The sequence below is a fragment of the Entelurus aequoreus genome, linkage group LG01 (assembly GCF_033978785.1).
Source record: "Entelurus aequoreus isolate RoL-2023_Sb linkage group LG01, RoL_Eaeq_v1.1, whole genome shotgun sequence".
NCBI lineage: Eukaryota > Metazoa > Chordata > Actinopteri > Syngnathiformes > Syngnathidae > Entelurus > Entelurus aequoreus.
Window position 1 is genome coordinate 22,831,420 of NC_084731.1, and position 19,480 is coordinate 22,850,899.

Genomic DNA, 19,480 nt, shown 5'->3' on the forward strand with positions numbered 1-19,480 from the left:
ACCTTCGAGGTACTCAAAGCACTTTGACAGTATTTCCACATTCACCCATTCACACACACATTCACACACTGATGGCGGGAGCTGCCATGCAAGGCGCTAACCAGCAGCCATCAGGAGCAAGGGTGAAGTGTCTTGCCCAAGGACACAACGGACGTGACTAGGATGGTAGAAGGTGGGGATTGAACCCCAGTAACCAGCAACCCTCCGATTGCTGGCACGGCCACTCTACCAACTTTGCCACGCCGCCCCTAGTGTGTCCTGACTGCCAACCAGGGACAGGTGTGTCCTGATTGCCAACCAGGGACAGGTGTGTCCTGATTGCCAACCAGGGACAAGTGTGTCCTGATTGCCAATTAGGGACAAGTGTGTCCTGATTGTCAACCAGGGACAAGTGTGTCCTAATTGCCAACCAGAGACAGGTATGTCCTGATTGCCAACCAGAGACAGGTGTGTCCTGATTGCCAACCAGGCACAGGTGTGTACTGACTGCCAACCAGGGACAGGTGTGTCCTGACTGCCAACCAGGGACAGGTGTGTCCTGATTGCCAACCAGGGACAAGTGTGTCCTGACTGCCAACCAGGGACAAGTGTGTCCTGACTGCCAACCAGGGACACGTGTGTCCTGACTGCCAACCAGGGACAGGTGTGTCCTGATTGCCAACCAGGGACAAGTGTGTCCTGACTGCCAACCAGGGACACGTGTGTCCTGACTGCCAACCAGGGACAGGTGTGTCCCAATTGCCAACCAGGAACAGGTGTGTTCTGACTGCCAACCAGGAACAGGAAAATAAATAATAAATAAATGGGTTATACTTGTATAGCGCTTTTCTACCTTCGAGGTACTCAAAGCACTTTGACAGTATTTCCACATTCACCCATTCACACACACATTCACACACTGATGGCGGGAGCTGCCATGCAAGGCGCTAACCAGCAGCCATCAGGAGCAAGGGTGAAGTGTCTTGCCCAAGGACACAACGGACGTGACTAGGATGGTAGAAGGTGGGGATTGAACCCCAGTAACCAGCAACCCTCCGATTGCTGGCACGGCCACTCTACCAACTTCGCCATGCCGCCCCTAGTGTGTCCTGACTGCCAACCAGGGACAGGTGTGTCCTGATTGCCAACCAGGGACAAGTGTGTCCTGGGTGCCAATTAGGGACAAGTGTGTCCTGATTGTCAACCAGGGACGTGTGTGTCCTGACTGCCAACAAGGGACAAGTGTGTCCTGATTGTCAACCAGGGACAAGTGTGTCCTGACTGCGAACAAGGGACAAGTGTGTCCTGATTGCCAACCAGGGACAAGTGTGTCCTGATTGTCAACCAGGGACAAGTGTGTCCTGACTGCGAACAAGGGACAAGTGTGTCCTGATTGCCAACCAGGGACATGTGTGTCCTGATTGCCAACCAGGGCCAGGTGTGTCCTGACTGCCAACCAGGGACAGGTGTGTCCTGACTGCCAACCAGGGACAGGTGTGTCCTGACTGCCAACCAGGGACAGGTGTGTCCTAATTGCCAACCAGGGACAGGTGTGTCCTGACTGCCAACCAGGCACAGGTGTGTACTGACTGCCAACCAGGCATAGGTGTGTACTGACTGCCAACCAGGGACAGGTGTGTCCTGACTGCCAACCAGGGACAGGTGTGTCCTGATTACCAACCAGGGACAAATGTGTCCTGATTACCAACCAGGGACAGGTGTGTCCTGACTGCCAACCAGGGACAGGTGTGTCCTGATTGCGAAACAGGGACAGGTGTGTCCTGATTGCCATTCAGGGAGAGGTGTGTACTGATTGCCAACCAGGGAGGCTGTGGGGGCAAAAATACAAAATATTTTTTAAAGAATTCAGTGGGAATTTTTGCTTTTGTTGACTTATTTGGCACTATTGCCTTTATTTTTCCTCAAACGTGTATGGAATAAAAAGGAATAACTGTATCAACTTGTTGATACATTATTTTGTTTTGTTGTATCTATATATTTGTTTTCTAAAATATTGGCATTGTGTTTTATTTTGATTATAATTATGATCGACAAATTAAAGACAAAATATAAAATATTCAAAGTCAGTTTTGCTAAAACTAGCCATGGACTGTACAGTAAGTACTTGATATCAGATCCGTATCAATAGACAGTAATCCATCTAATAATTGTCATTAGTTTTCACTTATGTGTTGTCATAATTATTTGGGTTTTTATTGTGTAAATACTTTTATTTATTTGGTAATGGAGCGATATCAATAGTCAATATAGATATACAAACCTGTATCTTCTCGTTATGTAATGAGATTGGCATTTAAAAAATAATTCATGTTTTTTGTTTATTATTTTGTGTTGTTGTTAGTTTTTTAATATTGTTACATGAGGTGGTTCGGGCATCTGGTCAGGATGCCACCCGAACGCCTCCCAAGGGAGGTGTTTAGGGCACGTCAGACCGGTAGGAGGCCACGGGGAAGACCCAGGACACATTGGGTAGACTATGTCTCCCGGCTGGCCTGGGAACGCCTCGGGATCCCCCGGGAGGAGCTGGACGAAGTGGCTGGGGAGAGGAAAGTCTGGGCTTCCCTGCTTAGGCTGCTGCACCCGCGACCCAACCTCGGATAGGCGGAAGAAGATGGATGGATATATTGTTGTAATTGTTACATTTACTGTATATATTGTAAAAAGTGACAGCGTTGACAATAACTGGACATGTATTTAATTGATATCAGATCGATATCAATACACTAAAATATCAATATCTAAACCTGTATTGCCTCGTTACTTGGGTTATGAGATTATTAATTTTTTTAATTTGACTTATATATTCGTCCAAACCATCTGTTTTTGTTGTGTCATTATTATTATTATTGTCAGATTGTTATATTTATATAGTGTCAGTATTGACAATGGCCTGTATTTACTTGGTATCGAGTTGATATCAAAGTTAGTTTCTATACCACCAGTATTGTATCGTTACTCGGGTGATGAGATTGTTTTTTTGTTTTGTTTCACTTCAATGTTTATTTCCACAATTATCTGGGTTATTGTCGTGCTCTTTGTATTGTTGGTATTGTATACTGTAAAAAAGCGTTAGTATTGCTCTGTATTTACCTGATATCGGAGTGACACCAAAACTTGCAATATCGCTCACTCCTTGTGTTAATACAAAGGCTTCATATAGATGCACCGGCGCCCTCTTTAGGTGTGCCGTGGAACAACACGAACAGTAGGAAGTCAGGGTTGTAGCTTGTTAATTATACAATATTTAGCATTTATTTTCAGTTCATTCCCAATATATGACATTTGTGAAATTGTATTTCAAAATAAAACGGACTCCTCATAAACTCGTAGACTTGTTAAAGATTGTAAATAAAAAAAAGTACCCCAAAAAATGGTGACCAAGCAGTAGTCAAAGATCATGACTTGTTAAGACCTACCACTCCGGAGTAAACACGATAACAATCGTTCAACCAAACAGTGTTGAGCACAAAAAACACTATCCGAGTGGTGCATCTTCTTCCTTTTTACTCTCTGTAGCCTACCAACAGCGACGTCTGCCCGGTGACGCGGTTACGTCATCGTCGGTGTGCGGAAAGAGTGTTTCTGTCTCAAGAAGAAACCCCCAACCGGTTTTTCACTCCCTCTTTTTTTTTTTTTAAATTAAATTAAAGCGAATCAAACCGAGACAGCCGAGACAGTTTTTCCTCCAATGGCGGTTCCTGTGGGTAAGACGGAGCTGCAAATGGACGAAGGTGGCCAGGCAGTTTCGTCTGAAAACAGCATCGATATCGACGAGGAAGAGCTGGAGAATATCACAAAGAAACACCGAGGAGACGATAAGTCGACGCTGCCGCTGCACTCACCTTGGACATTTTGGCTGGACAGGTAGTTCATTTATCGTCTTTTAACGCGTTTAGCTTCCCGGTAAGAGCAGGGCTGATGGAGGGGAGAATGATTCAAGGCTGCAGCTATCAGCAGGCCTCCGGGAGCAAATAGCGGATATGTTATTTGACTGTCTTTTTTTTAAACAATACACTAACAATACGTACATTTTCGGGCTATGTAGATTTTTCTGAGTCCTATGTGTGTTAAACTGAAGTCTTAAAACTATACAGCTTTACACGTTTGTACAGTAAGGAAAGCTTAAACTGTTTTACTAGTATGACCTTTTCACCACACCGTTGGTTTAATGTCAATGACATAAAGAAAATGATACTTTCCCACTTTTACGGGGTACCGTGAACGTTACTTGTGATGCCAACTTCATTGAATGCTTTGCCTTGGAGGGAATGTTTCATGGTTAACCGAAAGCTATTTTTAATCCCCCATTGTGTTTATGGAATAATCTTAAGATATTAAAACTAAAAAATGTCCTGTCCTGCAGCATTTCCCTCCCCCAAGTCCATGTCATTACGGACTTTCCACTTGAATGCCTTTTCTTTCTGATGTGACCTTGTTATGGGGTTTACTCAATGTCTCAGGTTGTATAATGTAGTCATAAAAACAACAAACAAAACAAAAACAACGAGAAACGGCTACAGTTTGGCAGTCTAACAGACAGGTGTCCAACTCAAGGCCCGTGTGCCATACATGGCCCGCCTTATCATTTGATGTGGCCTTCAAAAAAACCTGAAAATAATGTGCGTCAATAAAGCACTTTGTGCCAAATGTATTTGTTCTTTCAATTTTGGCAGGAAAAACATACAGGATGCGGTTGCCGTTGCAAAAACATGACGTCGTGTCCTCCTTGTTAGTGTGTACTAGGGTTGTACGGTATACCGGTATTAGTATAGTACCAGGATACTACCGTATTTTTCGGACTATAAGTCGTTTTTTTTCTTAGTTGGGTGCGACTTATACTCAGGAGCGATTTATGTGTGAAATTATTAACACATTACCGTAAAATATCAAATAATATTATTTAGCTCATTCATGTAAGAGACTAGACGTATAAGATTTCATGGGATTTAGCGATTAGGAGTGACAGATTGTTTGGTAAAGGTGTAGCATGTTCTATATGTTATAGTTATTTGAATGACTCTTACCATAATATGTTACGTTAACATACCAGGCATGTTCTCAGTTGGTTATTTATGCGTCATATAACGTACACTTATTCAGCCTGTTGTTCACTATTTTTTATCTATTTTAAATTGCCTTTCAAATGTCTATTCTTGGTGTTGGGTTTTATCAAATAAATGTCCCCAAAAAATGCGACATATACTCCAGTGCGACTTATATATGTTTTTTTTCCTTCTTTATTATGCATTTTCGGCCTTTGCGACTTATACTCCGGAGCGACTTATACTCCGAAAAATACGGTAATGAATCATTCGGTATTATACCGCCTCTAAAAAGTACCGGTACCCGCCACCCTTTTTTTTAACGGGCATGCCAGCCAATGACATAGCTGGTTTTACGAGGACAGGAGCATGTTCGGCAGCGCACAATCACAGAGTACTTACAAGCAGACACTGTGTGTAGACAGAAAAGAGAGAATGGACACATTTTGGCCTAAAAACTAAAGATAAAGGTCAAGCTATAACACTGAAACGCCCTCAGGCAGAGGTGCTTTAAAACATGGCCAGCTAGCTATCCGCAGTCGGCAGTGTTTTAGCTACTTCTGAATCACTAATCCTCGCATCCATGGTGACAAATAAAGTAAGTTTCTTACAAGTATCATCCCTGCAGGACGAGGAATAGCTAAACATGTTTCACTACACACCGTAGCTCACCTGCGTCACGATGTAAACAAACGCCAGTGGATCTGCACCTAACATTCACTGTAATGACACCAAGTAAAAGAGCGTATCTCATACTTGCCAACCTTGAGACCTCCGATACCGGGAGGTGGGGGGTGGGCGGGGTCGGGGGGCGTGGTTGGGGGCGTGGTTAAGAGGGGAATATATTTAAGCTAGAATTCACCAACTCAAGTATTTCATATATATATATATATATATATATATATATATATATATATATATATATATATATATATATATATATATATATATATATATATATATATGGCGAAGTTGGTAGAGTGGCTGTGCCAGCAATCGGAGGGTTGCAAGTTACTGGGGTTCAATTCCCACCTTCTACCATCCTAGTCACGTCCGTTGTGTCCTTGGGCAAGACACTTCACCCTTGCTCCTGATGGGTGCTGGTAGCGCCTTGCATGGCAGCTCCCTCCATCAGTGTGTGAATGTGTGTGTGAATGGGTGAATGTGGAAATACTGTCAAAGCGCTTTGAGTACCTTGAAGGTAGAAAAGCGTTATACAAGTATAACCCATTTATATATATGAAATACTTGACTTTCAGTGAATTCTAGCTATATATATATATATATATATATATATATATATATATATATATATATATATAAATAAAAGAAATACTTGAATTTCAGTGTTCTGGAGACTATCCAGTAGATGGCAGTATTGTCCTGTTTAAGAGTGTCACAACATTGCTGTTTACGGCAGGCAAACTGCTTTACGGTAGACTAAACGTGACGTGTGTTGTTGTGTGTTGTTACCGCGCTGGGAGGACGTTAATGAAACTGCCTAACAATAAACCCACATAAGAAACCAAGAACTCGCCCTCGATCATTCTACAGTTATGACGTCATTGGGCAGGCAAGCTGTTTATATTGTGGGAAAGCGGACGTGAGAACAGGCTGTCCCCACTCAGGTCCGCATTGAGCTGGAGGGGGCGTGGCCTCCAGCTCCGGCTGAATACTGGGAGTTTGTCGGGAGAAAATATCTGCCGGGAGGTTATCGGGAGAGGCGCTGAATACCGGGAGTCTCCCGCTAAAAACGGGAGGGTTGGCAAGTATGGCGTATCTAGTTGATACTACTATGATTACATCGATGTTTTTTAGCATCACAAAATCTTGTTCCATTTAAAAAAAAAAATTATATTATGTTTATAAACTCAGGAAATCACCAATGTATGATTCTGTAACTACTTGGTATCAAATTGACACCCACATTTGTGGAATCATCCAAAACTAATGTAAAGCATCCAAACAACAGAAGAATAAGTGATTATTACATTTTAACAGAAGTCTAAATAGAACATGTGAAAAGAGAATATAAACACATATTAACAGTAAATGAACAATTACATTAATAATTAATTTTCTACCACTTGTCCTTAATAATGTTGACAAAATAACAGAATAGAAAATGACACAATATGTTACTGCATATGTCAGCAGCTAAATTAGGAGCCTTTGTTTGCTTACTTACTACTAAAAGACAAGTTGTCTTGTATGTTCACTATTTTATTTAAGGACAAACTTGCAATAAGAAACATATGTTTAAGTACCGTAAGATTTGTTGTTAAAATAAAGCCTATAATGCAATTTTTTGTGGTCCCCTTTATTTAGAAAAGTATCGAAAAGTACAGAAAAGTATCGAATTACATACCAAAATTTTGGTATCGGGACAACACTAGTGTGTACTGATGTTAAAGACAATGTACACTTCATTACACATGTATATACTGATGAATAATTGCGTTGTAATTCCACAAGAGCACATCCATTTGCTTTAGGCACTTAAACACTCAAGAGGCTTCCTTGTCTCCTTGTTAGTGTGTGCTGATTTTAGAAATAATGTACACCTCACTGCACACGTTCGTAACATAAGTGTCCGGTTTAAAGAGTGATAATGTTCTTAGGGGTCTGTGTAAGTGCAGGCTGGTTTTAAAGATAACGTACATGTCATTGTATACGTCAAAATAAACATAATAACAGAGGTGTAATGCCTATAAGTCAGTGTGGGCTGTGGCTAATTTTCTAGGCTTCTGATTGGACAAAATGTGCATGACAGCTGGTGAATGCGTTTGTGTACACAGAGACAGTTTTGAAACTACACTAGATATGTGTTTTTGAAACTCTCTGTTTGTGTGGACATGGCCTAAACTGGAAGGTTATCTGATCATGTAACAAGATATTTCAAGATTTTTTTTGCTGTCAACAATCCCTAAATATTTGCTGGTCAACTTGACTTAGGATTTCAAAGCAAAGTTATCTTATCAATTTACACGTAAAAAAAAAAAAAAGTAATCAAACACATTGGCACTTGTGTAATAATGCTATGATGTGATACGGTTATATTTCTACATATTCACTGTTACAAGCTGCCCTTTGACTGTGATGTGGCCCTGAATGAAAACTACTGTATTTTCCGGACTATAAGGCGCACTTAAAATCCTTATTTTCCCCTCAAAACTCGACAGTGCGCCTTATAACCCGGTGCGCCTAATGTACGGAATAATTCTGGTTTTGCTTTCCGACCTCGAAGCAATTTTATTTGGTGCATGGTGTTATGATAATAGTGATCAGTAGTTGGCAGTCAAACATAAGAGATACGTGTAGACTGCAATAAAATGGCAATAGTTACATTCTCAGTGGCCTTGTGGTTAGAGTGTCCGCCCTGAGATAGGTAGGTCGTGAGTTCAAACCCCGGCCGAGTCCTACCAAAGACTGTAAAAATGGGACCCATTACCTCCCTGCTTGTCACTCAGCATCAAGGGTTGGAATTGGGGGTTAAATCACCAAATGACGGCCACCGCTGCTGCTCACTGCTCCCCTGTGGGGATAGGTCAAATGCAGAGGATAATTTCACCGCACTTAGTGTGTGTGACAATCATTGGCACTTTAACTTTATTTTTAACTTAAATAATAATAGTAAACAACTCCAACATTGTATATGTTCCATTGAAAATATAGAACATTCATCACGGCGCTCACGACTTTGGTGAACTATGAAGCCACACCGCTTGATGATTGTCGCCGCATTAAACATACGAGTATTATTATGGTGTGTGTATAAGGTAAGACATATTATCTGGCGTTTTTTTTCCACAATATTATGCAAAAGCAAGTTTTCTTACCTTCTGGTACCTGCTGATCTGTATTTGGGATCTGCATGAATCCCGAAAAATTGCGCACGTCCGCCTTTGTAGTCCGTGCCGACCCCGTAGTCGATAAGTTTCTTCTTTTTCTCTATCTTCTTGTTATGGGACATTCATCCTCCACTGTTGCCATTTCTAATATAAAGTACCGTAATTTCCGGACTATAAGCCGCTACTTTTTCCCCTCGTTCTGGTCCCTGCGGCTTATACAAGGGTGCGGCTTATTTACGGCCTGTTCTTCTCAGACACCGACAAAGAGGATTTCGGTGGTTTTAGTACGCAGGAGGAAGACGATGACACAATGATTAAAGACTGACTTTTCAAATACCGGTAGGCTGGTTATTTTGATAACGTACAGGCGAGCACTTTGTATTACTTTGCACCGTTGTATTATTTGTACTCTGCACGAATGCTGTTCGCCATGTCAAAGATGTGAATGTTTGATTGAATAATTGAAAGATTTATTGTTAATAAATGGGACGCTTTGCGTTCCCAAACAGTCATCTCTGACAGGAACCCCTATATACTACGGTAATTACACATCAAAACCCTGCGGCTTATAGTCGGGTGCGGCTTATATATGGAGCAATCTGTATTTTCCCCTAAATTTAGCTGGTGCGGCTTATAGTCAGGTGCGGCTTATAGTCCGGAAATTACGGTAGTGTAAAGTTCTTACTTATGTCTGTCAGTAAACTCGCCACGAAAGCGCTAAAACATACCGGTGTTGTGAGTTTGCATAATTCACCCAAGGAACTTTAGTTATTAGAGTGTTCCGGTCGGACGTGTTTTCACGAGACACATAATATGACTCCTTTAATGCGCTCTATAATCCGGTGCGCCTTATATATGAAAACAGATCGAAAATAGACCATTCATCGGCAGTGTGCCTTATAATCCGGTGCGCCCTATGGTCCGGAAAATACGGTAGTTTGACACACATCAGGTTTGTATCATGGTTTAGTGAAATTTTACACCATACTGTAAGGTCAATCTCACCCCTGATTTAAACCCTGATTATATTTATATACACTGCTCCCCCCCCCAAAAAACAATCACGCACTGCTATGTTGTTGGAATGCACATAGTTTTGATTACAGAATCGCGTCTACAAACTTCTGCGATTACACATTTATTTTTGTTCAGAGTTCCATAAATTATTCGCCAAGACCATGTATTGACCCGCCTGAAACATATTTTGCATGACCACAGGATGTGTCTTTTGACACGGCTGATAATAAGAAGCCACTCACTTCAACAATTAGGGTTAATTATATGCTGAAAACAAAGTTTCGTTGTACTCGTGCAATGACAATAAAGTCCTATCCTATCCTATCACAAACATACAGTAGACCTGTTCCAGGTTTTAAGTGCCTTAAGATGACTTTTGTTGTGATTTTGCTCTGTATGAATAACATTGGCTTGAGTCGTGACCCAAAGAACAGAGTGAAGAGCCTAATTTATTTTCCATTTATTTTATTTAGGTCATTGCCAGGCACCACTGCTGCAGAATGTGAGTCCAATTTGAAGAAGATCTACACTGTGCAAACTGTTCAGGTGAGAATTGGTGGTTTAAAAAGCCATAAAATGTATTTCTACTAAAGTAGAGACAAACAGATTTAACCTGGAACCTTTCTTTGTTTTGACATATACAGTGTAACTCACTAATCTGTGCACAGTGTTGTAAGAATGAGTTGCTCTTTTGTTTTTCGCAGCTCTTCTGGAGTGTATACAATAACATCCCTCCAGCCACAGCACTCCCCGTGAGATGTAGCTACCACCTAATGCGCGGAGAACGAAGGCCACTCTGGTAAGTTGGTGGTACTTTTTGCTGTGGTCCAGACATAGCATGGCATTGATACAGATGCATTTCAATAGGTTAAAAACTTATTTTTTTTTCAAATTATGCCTTTTATTGCAAATTTGCTGAGTCAAGTGCGACTTTGAAGTTTCTCACAAAATGTCACATTTAATGAGATATTAAATTTGGGGGTGAACTATAATGATCAAATACATTTTAAAAATGTCAATCTTGTCTAGTAAGGCTGCAACTAGCAACTATTTTAATAGTCGACTAATCGACTATTAACGATTACCGTAGTTGACTGATCGGATTATGAAGCGTACACCTCATTGGTGGCTCTCATTTAGCTATGTGCTGTAAATTTAGCTTGAGATGTTTTTAGTCAGGGTGTTAAAAAAATTGCTTTTTTCGAATACATCGCGATTCTTATTGTGTGAATGCTCCAAAGCATTTATACATATGGTTTATTCTTCTTCTCCTCCATATTTTGGCGCGCTCTATCTTCCACATTTTTCACCCGATTCGAACCGTTCCAACTTCAAACTGTCCATCCTATTCGGGAATCGCAGGCTTTCCCTTGACAAATTCCAAAAATTCCCAGAAAACATTCAAAATGAATCGGCCATTTTTCAAACTTCCACCATTTCCACATTTTTCAACCATACAAACCATTCCACCTTCAACATATTCCACTCATTCTGGACTTTCAAACTATAATTTTTCCAAGTTAAAAAAAATTCCGGTATTTCCCAGCATTCCCGTTTTTTCAAACCCTTTTATCAGTCGTTTACTCCTTCCACATTTTTCCACCCATTTCAACCGTTCCATCGTCAAAACATTCCTCTTAATCAGGACAAAAAACGAAGTTGTTTTTATAACTTGAAAAAATTCCCGGTTTTCCCGAAATTCCAGGAATTCCATAATACCATTTCTTAAATAAAAATGTTACTACTTCAACATTTCTCAACCGTTTTGAAAAATTCCAACACCAACCAATTCAGCTCATTCAGGACATGCTATTAATCTTCTTTTTTTTTAATCCCGCTTTTCCCAAATTTCCAGGAAGTTCCCATTGTAAAGAAGGGGACATTTTTCCAAGTTGCACAATTCCAACATTTTTCAACCTATTCAAACCATTCCAACATCAACACATTCCACTCATCCTGGACATTCAAACTAACACTTTCCCAAGTTCCAAACCAAATTCCAGTTTTCCTGAAATTCAAACTCTTCAACATTAAAAACATTCCAACTATTCTTACAGTCATACTACATTCTATCAGCATTTTAGTTCAACGTCAGCATTCTTTACTATTATGGACATCGGGCTTGGCGGAGGTCCGCGCTTTCCGAGTCCTTTTCTGGTTTACAATTGCAATGTTTTTTTTATTCATGTCTTTTTGTTGACTTTCTAACAGGGAAGAGGAAAGCAATGCAAAGGGAGGCGTGTGGAAGATGAAAGTACCAAAAGAAAGCACAGTAGGTATTACACTCTCACAGCACAGTCATAAAAAGTTGGGATGGCTTTATAGTGAATACAGAGTTGGTTGACCTGCTGTCAGTTCAATTACCTTATTTTTTGGACTATAAGGCCCGCGTAAAATCCTTTTCATTTTCTCGAAAATCGACATTGCGCCTTGTAACCCTTGTGTATGAAATAATTCTGGTTGTGCTTACCGACCTCAAAGCTATTTTATTTGGTACATGGTGGAATGATGCGTGTGACCAGTAGATGGCAGTCACACAAAATAGGTATGTGTGGACTGCAGGTTGACATCTGTTCAATAAATGACGGTAACAAGTACAGGTATGCAAGTAAGACCAAAACTTTGATGTTTCATAGAACATTACACACGGCGCTCAGAAATCTGTCAACATGTTTTAGTTCGACTTTGGTAAGCTACAAAGCCGCACCGCTTGATGGAACGCGGAGCATTACGGCTACAATAGTCAGACGTACTGTGCTTCAACAGAAGGGTTTTATTATGTTTTGTGTATAAGAACCCTAAAATGATACCTACTAGGAAACATTATCTGGTGTTTTGTTTCGCAATGTTATGCAAAAGCAACTTTTCTTACCTAATGGTACCTGCTGATGTGTATTTGGGATCTGCATAAGTCCGGAAAATGTGTGCTCAGCCGCCATTCGAGTCATTGTCAATAAGCTCCTTCTTTTTTTCTATCCTCTTGTTGTGGGGAATTCATCCTACACTGTTGCCATTTCTAATACAAAGTAGTGTACAGTTCTAAATTATATCTGTCAGTAGACTCGCTATGGAAGCGCTAAAAAGTACCGGTACAACAAAGATGACGGTGAGAAGACGCTGCCGAAGGTGAGCCACGTAAATAAGACCGCCCACAAAACGACGCATCCTGAAGAGACTGTCAGAAAGCGGCTTGAAGATGATCTGTATAACATAATCTATGCAACATTTTGACCAAAGAAACACCATTACATGTTATGTAGACCACTAGGAAGTCTTTTAAATGGAGAGAAAAACAATTATAACATTACCCAGTGCACTTTTTTGTATGAAAAGAGATCTGAATAGACCTGCTCATCAGCAGTAGTGATGTGCAATGACACTGATTTCCTTTCGGATCCAATACCAAGTAAAACTCAGGCTAGTATCGGCAATACCAATCCAATAGTTTGTGCAAATATACCTAATGTGTCCAGTAAAAGTAAATAAAGTAGTGTATTTCAAGTGTTGCTGCTCTTGGGAAATCATCTTCAATAAATATAAAATCAAACGGTGAAATAACGGCGTTAATCTCCACTAAATGCGTTATTTATTTATATTCAACTCCATGTGTAGTGTCTCCAAATAGCCTGCAATAAAAGGACACACTTGTTGTTTTATAATGCTGAGTGACTCATTTTAATTGCCAGTCATTTTATTAAATAAACAAATAACACACTGAATGACTGAGCACAGCCAAGTGTGCCGCTGTGCTTATGCAAATGTTGACAGAGCCATATTGGACCAAAAATACAAAAAACTAATCTGTCTGGAGCCACAAAAAATTAAAAGCCAAATATAAGTCTTATAATGAAGGCAACTCATGATGTAAGTGTCTATATTAGCTATAATAGCCTACTGGGCTCTGTACCGAGGATGTCGTTGTGGCTTGTACAGCCCTTTGAGACACTTGTGATTTATGGCTATGTAAATAAACATTGATTGATTGATTGATTGATACTATCAAAATGTCTATGTGTCGCAGGCTGGAGCAAATCTTCTTTGACAGAAATGTTGAAATGTAATATTTATTCTACACATTTTTACAACATAGGAAAACATTCGACCCTGAAAGGGACAAGCGATATAAAATGGATGGATAGTAAATAAAAGGCTACTCAGAAGGTGTGATAACTCCTGGAAATTACTGGCTTTTAATGGCCAAAGGTATAGAAGTCTGTGTTCAAGTTAAAGGAACCGGCAGGCTGTCTTCTTCTAGTAGATTTATTACAATCTTTGGCAAGCTAGGTAATGTTTGCTGTGGTCTGGAACAACATGGCACACAATCATTCATCTGAAATGCAGCCAATATTACATACAGATAATGTGTCATGAGACATGCAAAACTAAATTATATACAAAGAAAATAAAAGTAAGGGATTTTAAATTAGCTCAAATATACCTACAAACGAGGCATAACGATGCAATATGTACATACAGCTAGCCTAAATAGCATGTTAGCATCAATTCGCTTGCAGTCATGCACTGACCAAATATGCCTAATTAGCACTACACACAAGTCAATAACATCAACAAAGCGCACCTTTGTGCATTCACGCACAGCAAAAAATGTTTGGTGGACAAAATGAGACAAAGGAGGAGCGACATAAAACACGTCTTTCTGTGGCAGCGTCGGAGAAAGTTGTACATGTAAACAAACTACGGTGAGTTCAAGGATCGCTGAAATTAGTAGGACAAAACGGTTTTTGCCAAATACTCTCATCAGTGCAGCATGTTTAATACAAACAGTGGGATTTCTAACAATTAGGAAGGTTTTTGTCATGTTTGTACTCCTGCAGAAAATATATTAAAACTAAAAAAAAAATTTTTTTTTCATCTTTTTCCATTTTCACACGTCTCTGAAAGAGGTCCAGGGAGCCACTAGAGGTGCAGGCAGAAGAAAAAGTAGTTCCCACCAACCACGTTTTATTCAGACAAGATGTCAATGATTTAGTTACTTTACACTGTGCTCCTGTTCATTTTAAAAACCATCTCAAATAAGTAAAGTATCAAAAGTATCGATAGTTTGTTTTGAGAATCGATATTAGAGCATAAAGTGCTGATGTCATCCACCTTATAATCCGTTGTGCCCTATGGTCCAAAAAATACAATATTGTATTTAGGTCACATTCAACAGTTGTTGTAGTTAGGTCATGACAGGACAGGACAACCCGTCTATAGATGTATTACGCAGGGAGTCCTTAAAAAAGACGCACAATAGACCCTTTGTGGTTATTTGTCCAAAAGTAGAACCTGCATGACAGTAAAAATAAGTGCTTGCCTCTTCTTTCAGTCTGCAGTTTGGAAAGAATTGTTACTTGCTACCATCGGGGAGCAGTTCGCAGGTTACTGTGCCTCAGGTACCATGCTCTACTTTTTAAAAGTTCTAACGCCGATGTCACATTTAGACGACAGTGACTTACTTTTTGGTTCCCCCCTGTGCAGATGATGAAGTTGTGGGTGTCAGCGTAAGCGTACGAGATCGGGAGGACGTCGTGCAAGTTTGGAACAAAGATGCATCTCTTGCCAATGAAGCAACTATCTTGGAGAAAATTCACAACCTTCTCCCGCACATATCTTTTAAAGCAGTTTTTTATAAATGTAAGTATACCTTTTTGTTTTACCTTCTATCTACAACTTGGAAAAACTACAGCGCACCCTGAAATCACACCGTATAGTCATGATTCTGTCAAAGTATTTTGGACTGATTGTGATGCATTTGAATCATTCTGAGGTTTCGTACGCCGCTTGGATAGATTTTCTGTGCCGCTTTAACTTTTAATATGGTAACCCCTCTCTTGACATAAAAAAGAGCTTAACAAAAAATATTGCAGATAAAGTTACCAAAGTAAATATTTGGCACAGTAAGGGAACAAAATGCAAAATAAAAAATCTACTTAGCTTTTGTGAGCAATGATTTTTCAAAAATCAGGTTCGAAGTACCTCAGCTTACGGGTAATTTGAGGTACGAGGTACCTCAGTTTACGGGTAATTTGAGATACCAGGTACCTCAGTTTATGGGTAATTTGAGGTACCAGTTACCTCAGTTTACGGGGTGATTTGAGGTACCAGGTACCTCAGTTTACGGGGTGATTTGAGGTACCAGGTACCTCAGTTTACGGGGTGATTTGAGGTACCAGGTACCTCAGTTTACGGGGTGATTTGAGGTACCAGGTACCTCAGTTTACGGGGTGATTTGAGGTACCAGGTACCTCAGTTTACGGGGTGATTTGAGGTACCAGGTACCTCAGTTTACGGGGTGATTTGAGGTACCAGGTACCTCAGTTTACGGGGTGATTTGAGGTACGACGTACCTCAGTTTACGGGGTGATTTGAGGTACGAGGTACCTCAGTTTACGGGGTGATTTGAGGTACGACGTACCTCAGTTTACGGGGTGATTTGAGGTACGACGTACCTCAGTTTACGGGGTGATTTGAGGTACGACGTACCTCAGTTTACGGGGTGATTTGAGGTACGACGTACCTCAGTTTACGGGGTGATTTGAGGTACGACGTACCTCAGTTTACGGGGTGATTTGAGGTACGACGTACCTCAGTTTACGGGGTGATTTGAGGTACGACGTACCTCAGTTTACGGGGTGATTCGAGGTACGACGTACCTCAGTTTACGGGGTGATTCGAGGTACGACGTACCTCAGTTTACGGGGTGATTCGAGGTACGACGTACCTCAGTTTACGGGGTGATTCGAGGTACGACGTACCTCAGTTTACGGGGTACTTTGAGGTACCAAGTATGCATTATCTTTATTTTGATGACTATTTACATTGTCACTGAAGGCATCAAAACTATGAATGAACACATGTGGAGTTATGTACTTAGCAAAAAAAAAGGTGAAATAACTGAAAACATGTTTTATATTCTAATTTCTTCAAAATAGCCACCATTTGCGCTGATTACTGCTTTGCACACTCTTGGCATTCTCTCCATGACCTTCAAGAGGTAGTCACCTGAAATGGTTTTCACTTCACAGGTGTGCTTGAAGCTCATCGAGAGAATGCCAAGAGTGTGCAAAGCAGTAATCAGAGCAAAGGGTTATATTCCAAAATAAATTAAATTACAGAGCTGCTGCTCACTGCTCCCCTCACCTCACAGGGGGTGATCAAGGGTGAAGGGTCAAATGCAGATAATCATTTTGCCACACCTAGTGTGTGTGTGTCAATCGTTGGTACTTTAACTTTAATCAGAGCAAAGGGTGGCTATTTTGAAGAATCTAGAATATAAAACACCTTTTTTTGTGAAGTACATAACTCCACATGTGTTCATTCATAGTTTTGATGCCTTCAGTGACAATCGACAATGTAAATAGTCATGAAAATAAAGAAAACGCATTGAATGAGGAGGTGTGTCCAAACTTTTGGCCTGTACTGTATATGTATGTATTAGAGATGTCCGATAATGGCTTTTTTGCTGATATTCCGATATTGTCCAACTCTTAATTACCGATTCCGATATCAACTGATACCGATACATACAGTCGTGGAATTAACACATTATTATGCCTAATTCTGTTGTGAAGCCACACTGGATGCATTAAACAATGTAACAAGGTTTTCCAAAATAAATCAACTCAAGTTATGGAAAAAAATGCCAACATGGCACTGCCATATTTATTATTGAAGTCACAAAGTGCATTATTTTTTTTAACACGCCTCAAAACAGCAGCTTGGAATTTGGGACATGCTCTCCCTGAGAGAGCATGAGGAGGTTGAGGTGGGCGGGGTGTATATTGTAGCGTCCCGGAAGAGTAAGTGCTGCAAGGGGTTCTGGGTATTTGTCCTGTTGTGTTTATGTTGTGTTACGGTGCGGATGTTCTCCCGAAATGTGTTTGTCATTCTTGTTTGGTGTGGGTTCACAGTGTGGCGCATATTTGTAACAGTGTTAAAAGTTGTTTATACGGACACCCTCAGTGTGACCTGTATGGCTGTTGACCAAGTATGCCTTGCATTCCCTTGTGTGAAAAGCCGTAGATATTATGTGATTGGGCCGGCACGCAAAGGCAGTGCCTTTAAGGTTTATTGGCGCTCTGTACTTCTCCCTACGTCCGTGTACACAGCGACGTCATTTTAGTCATACATTTTACTTTTTGAAACCGATACCGATAATTTCCGATATCACATTTTAAAGCATTTATCGGTATACCATCTCTAGTATGTATATATCTACTGTATATATATATATATATACTGTATATACCCAAAAACATAATTTACAACTCCAGATAAAATGTCTCAGAAAACACTTTATTCACCTTGAATCTTTTTTGTCTTTTTCAGCTCACATGGAACATCACGCCTTTGAAGGAGGACGTTCAAGACATTAAACGATGCACTTTTAAAAACCTTTTTTTTTTTTTATATATATATATTTTGTTTTAATCAGAACTCTGCCTTGACTTAAAGGCACGACGATCAAGGATGTTATTTCGCATTCACCAAGGAAGTGTCACCGGTATATTTTTATAACTTTAGGATTACAGATGCCTTGTTTTATTTCGACCCTTCAGTAAATGTACGTCCAAATGAAACGTTCAGCCTCAGTCTGCTTTTAGATTAATTCTACGCTGAGTCGACTTTCCTGCATGGACCGTGGCTTTCACAGTTGTTTCGTCTTTTGAAGGTAACTGCTGTATTATTATTTTTTTCCCTCTGTTTAAGTGTGAAATGTTAGATTCTGTGAACTCATATCCTTTTGAAGTAAAAGTACAGTTTGTAGAGTTTCTGGCATTGTCACTGGCTGTATATGTCAAATGAACAGGGTTAATGAGTATCAGTCCAATCGCACTGTCTGGAAATTTCAAGCCATAAACAGCAGTAAATGAGAATAAAACATAGGGAGAGATACCTCCGGGAATGTCCGACCACAGCACGTTCCTTTTCATACGTGTTGAAAGTAGAACTTGACTGAACTCAACTCGAGAGAAAACAGCACATTTTCTGGCATTGCTTTGTACCTGTCTGTACTTGTTTCTGACTACCAATAAATTCTGGTTTGACTTTGGGCTGCATATGTATGTAGGACCGTAGAACTCTTACATAATTATGTCATCTTTTCTCCGCCTCTTGAAAGGAATACAGCAGGGGTGTCAAACCCATTTTTGGCTCAGGGGCCACACTGTGAACCCACACCAAAAAAGAATGAAAAACACATTTCTGGAGGACATCCCGCTGTAACACAACATAAACACAACACAATAAATACCCAGAATCCCATGCAGCCCTAACTCTTCCGGTCTAGATTATACACCCCCGCTACCACAAAACCCCCCCACACACATCAACCCCCCCCTCCGTGCGTCGGTTGAGCGGAAGAGTTAGTGCTGCATGGAATTCTGGGTATTTATTGTGTTGTGTTTATGTTGTGTTACAGTGCAGATGTTCTCCAGAAATGTGTTTGTCATTCTTTTTTGGTGTGGGTTCAAAGTGTGGCGCATATTTGTAACATAACCGTGTTAAAGTTGTTTTATACGGTACGGCTACCGTCAGTGTAAGCTGTGTGGCTGCTGACCTAGTACG

General features: G+C 40.5%; 1 protein-coding gene across 1 annotated transcript; it reads left to right on the forward strand.

Moving 5' to 3' along the window:
* Positions 1–3,521: 3,521 nt before the first annotated feature.
* LOC133657798 (eukaryotic translation initiation factor 4E type 3-like) lies at positions 3,522–18,961 on the forward strand. The gene is made up of 7 exons (XM_062059582.1): positions 3,522–3,864; positions 10,384–10,456; positions 10,615–10,709; positions 12,122–12,182; positions 15,240–15,306; positions 15,392–15,547; positions 18,242–18,961. Exons 1-7 carry the CDS (start codon positions 3,689–3,691, stop codon positions 18,286–18,288), a joined length of 675 nt encoding a protein of 224 aa, XP_061915566.1. The 5' UTR covers positions 3,522–3,688; the 3' UTR covers positions 18,289–18,961.
* Positions 18,962–19,480: the final 519 nt, after the last annotated feature.

Coding starts and splice junctions, on each gene's coding strand:
- LOC133657798 (XM_062059582.1), top strand. CDS start 3,689: ATGGCGGTTCCTGTGGGTAAGACGGAGCTGCAAATGGACGAAGGTGGC. Junction 10,710..12,121: donor GGAGAACGAAGGCCACTCTG/GTAAGTTGGTGG, acceptor ACTTTCTAACAG/GGAAGAGGAAAGCAATGCAA. Junction 15,548..18,241: donor TAAAGCAGTTTTTTATAAAT/GTAAGTATACCT, acceptor TGTCTTTTTCAG/CTCACATGGAACATCACGCC.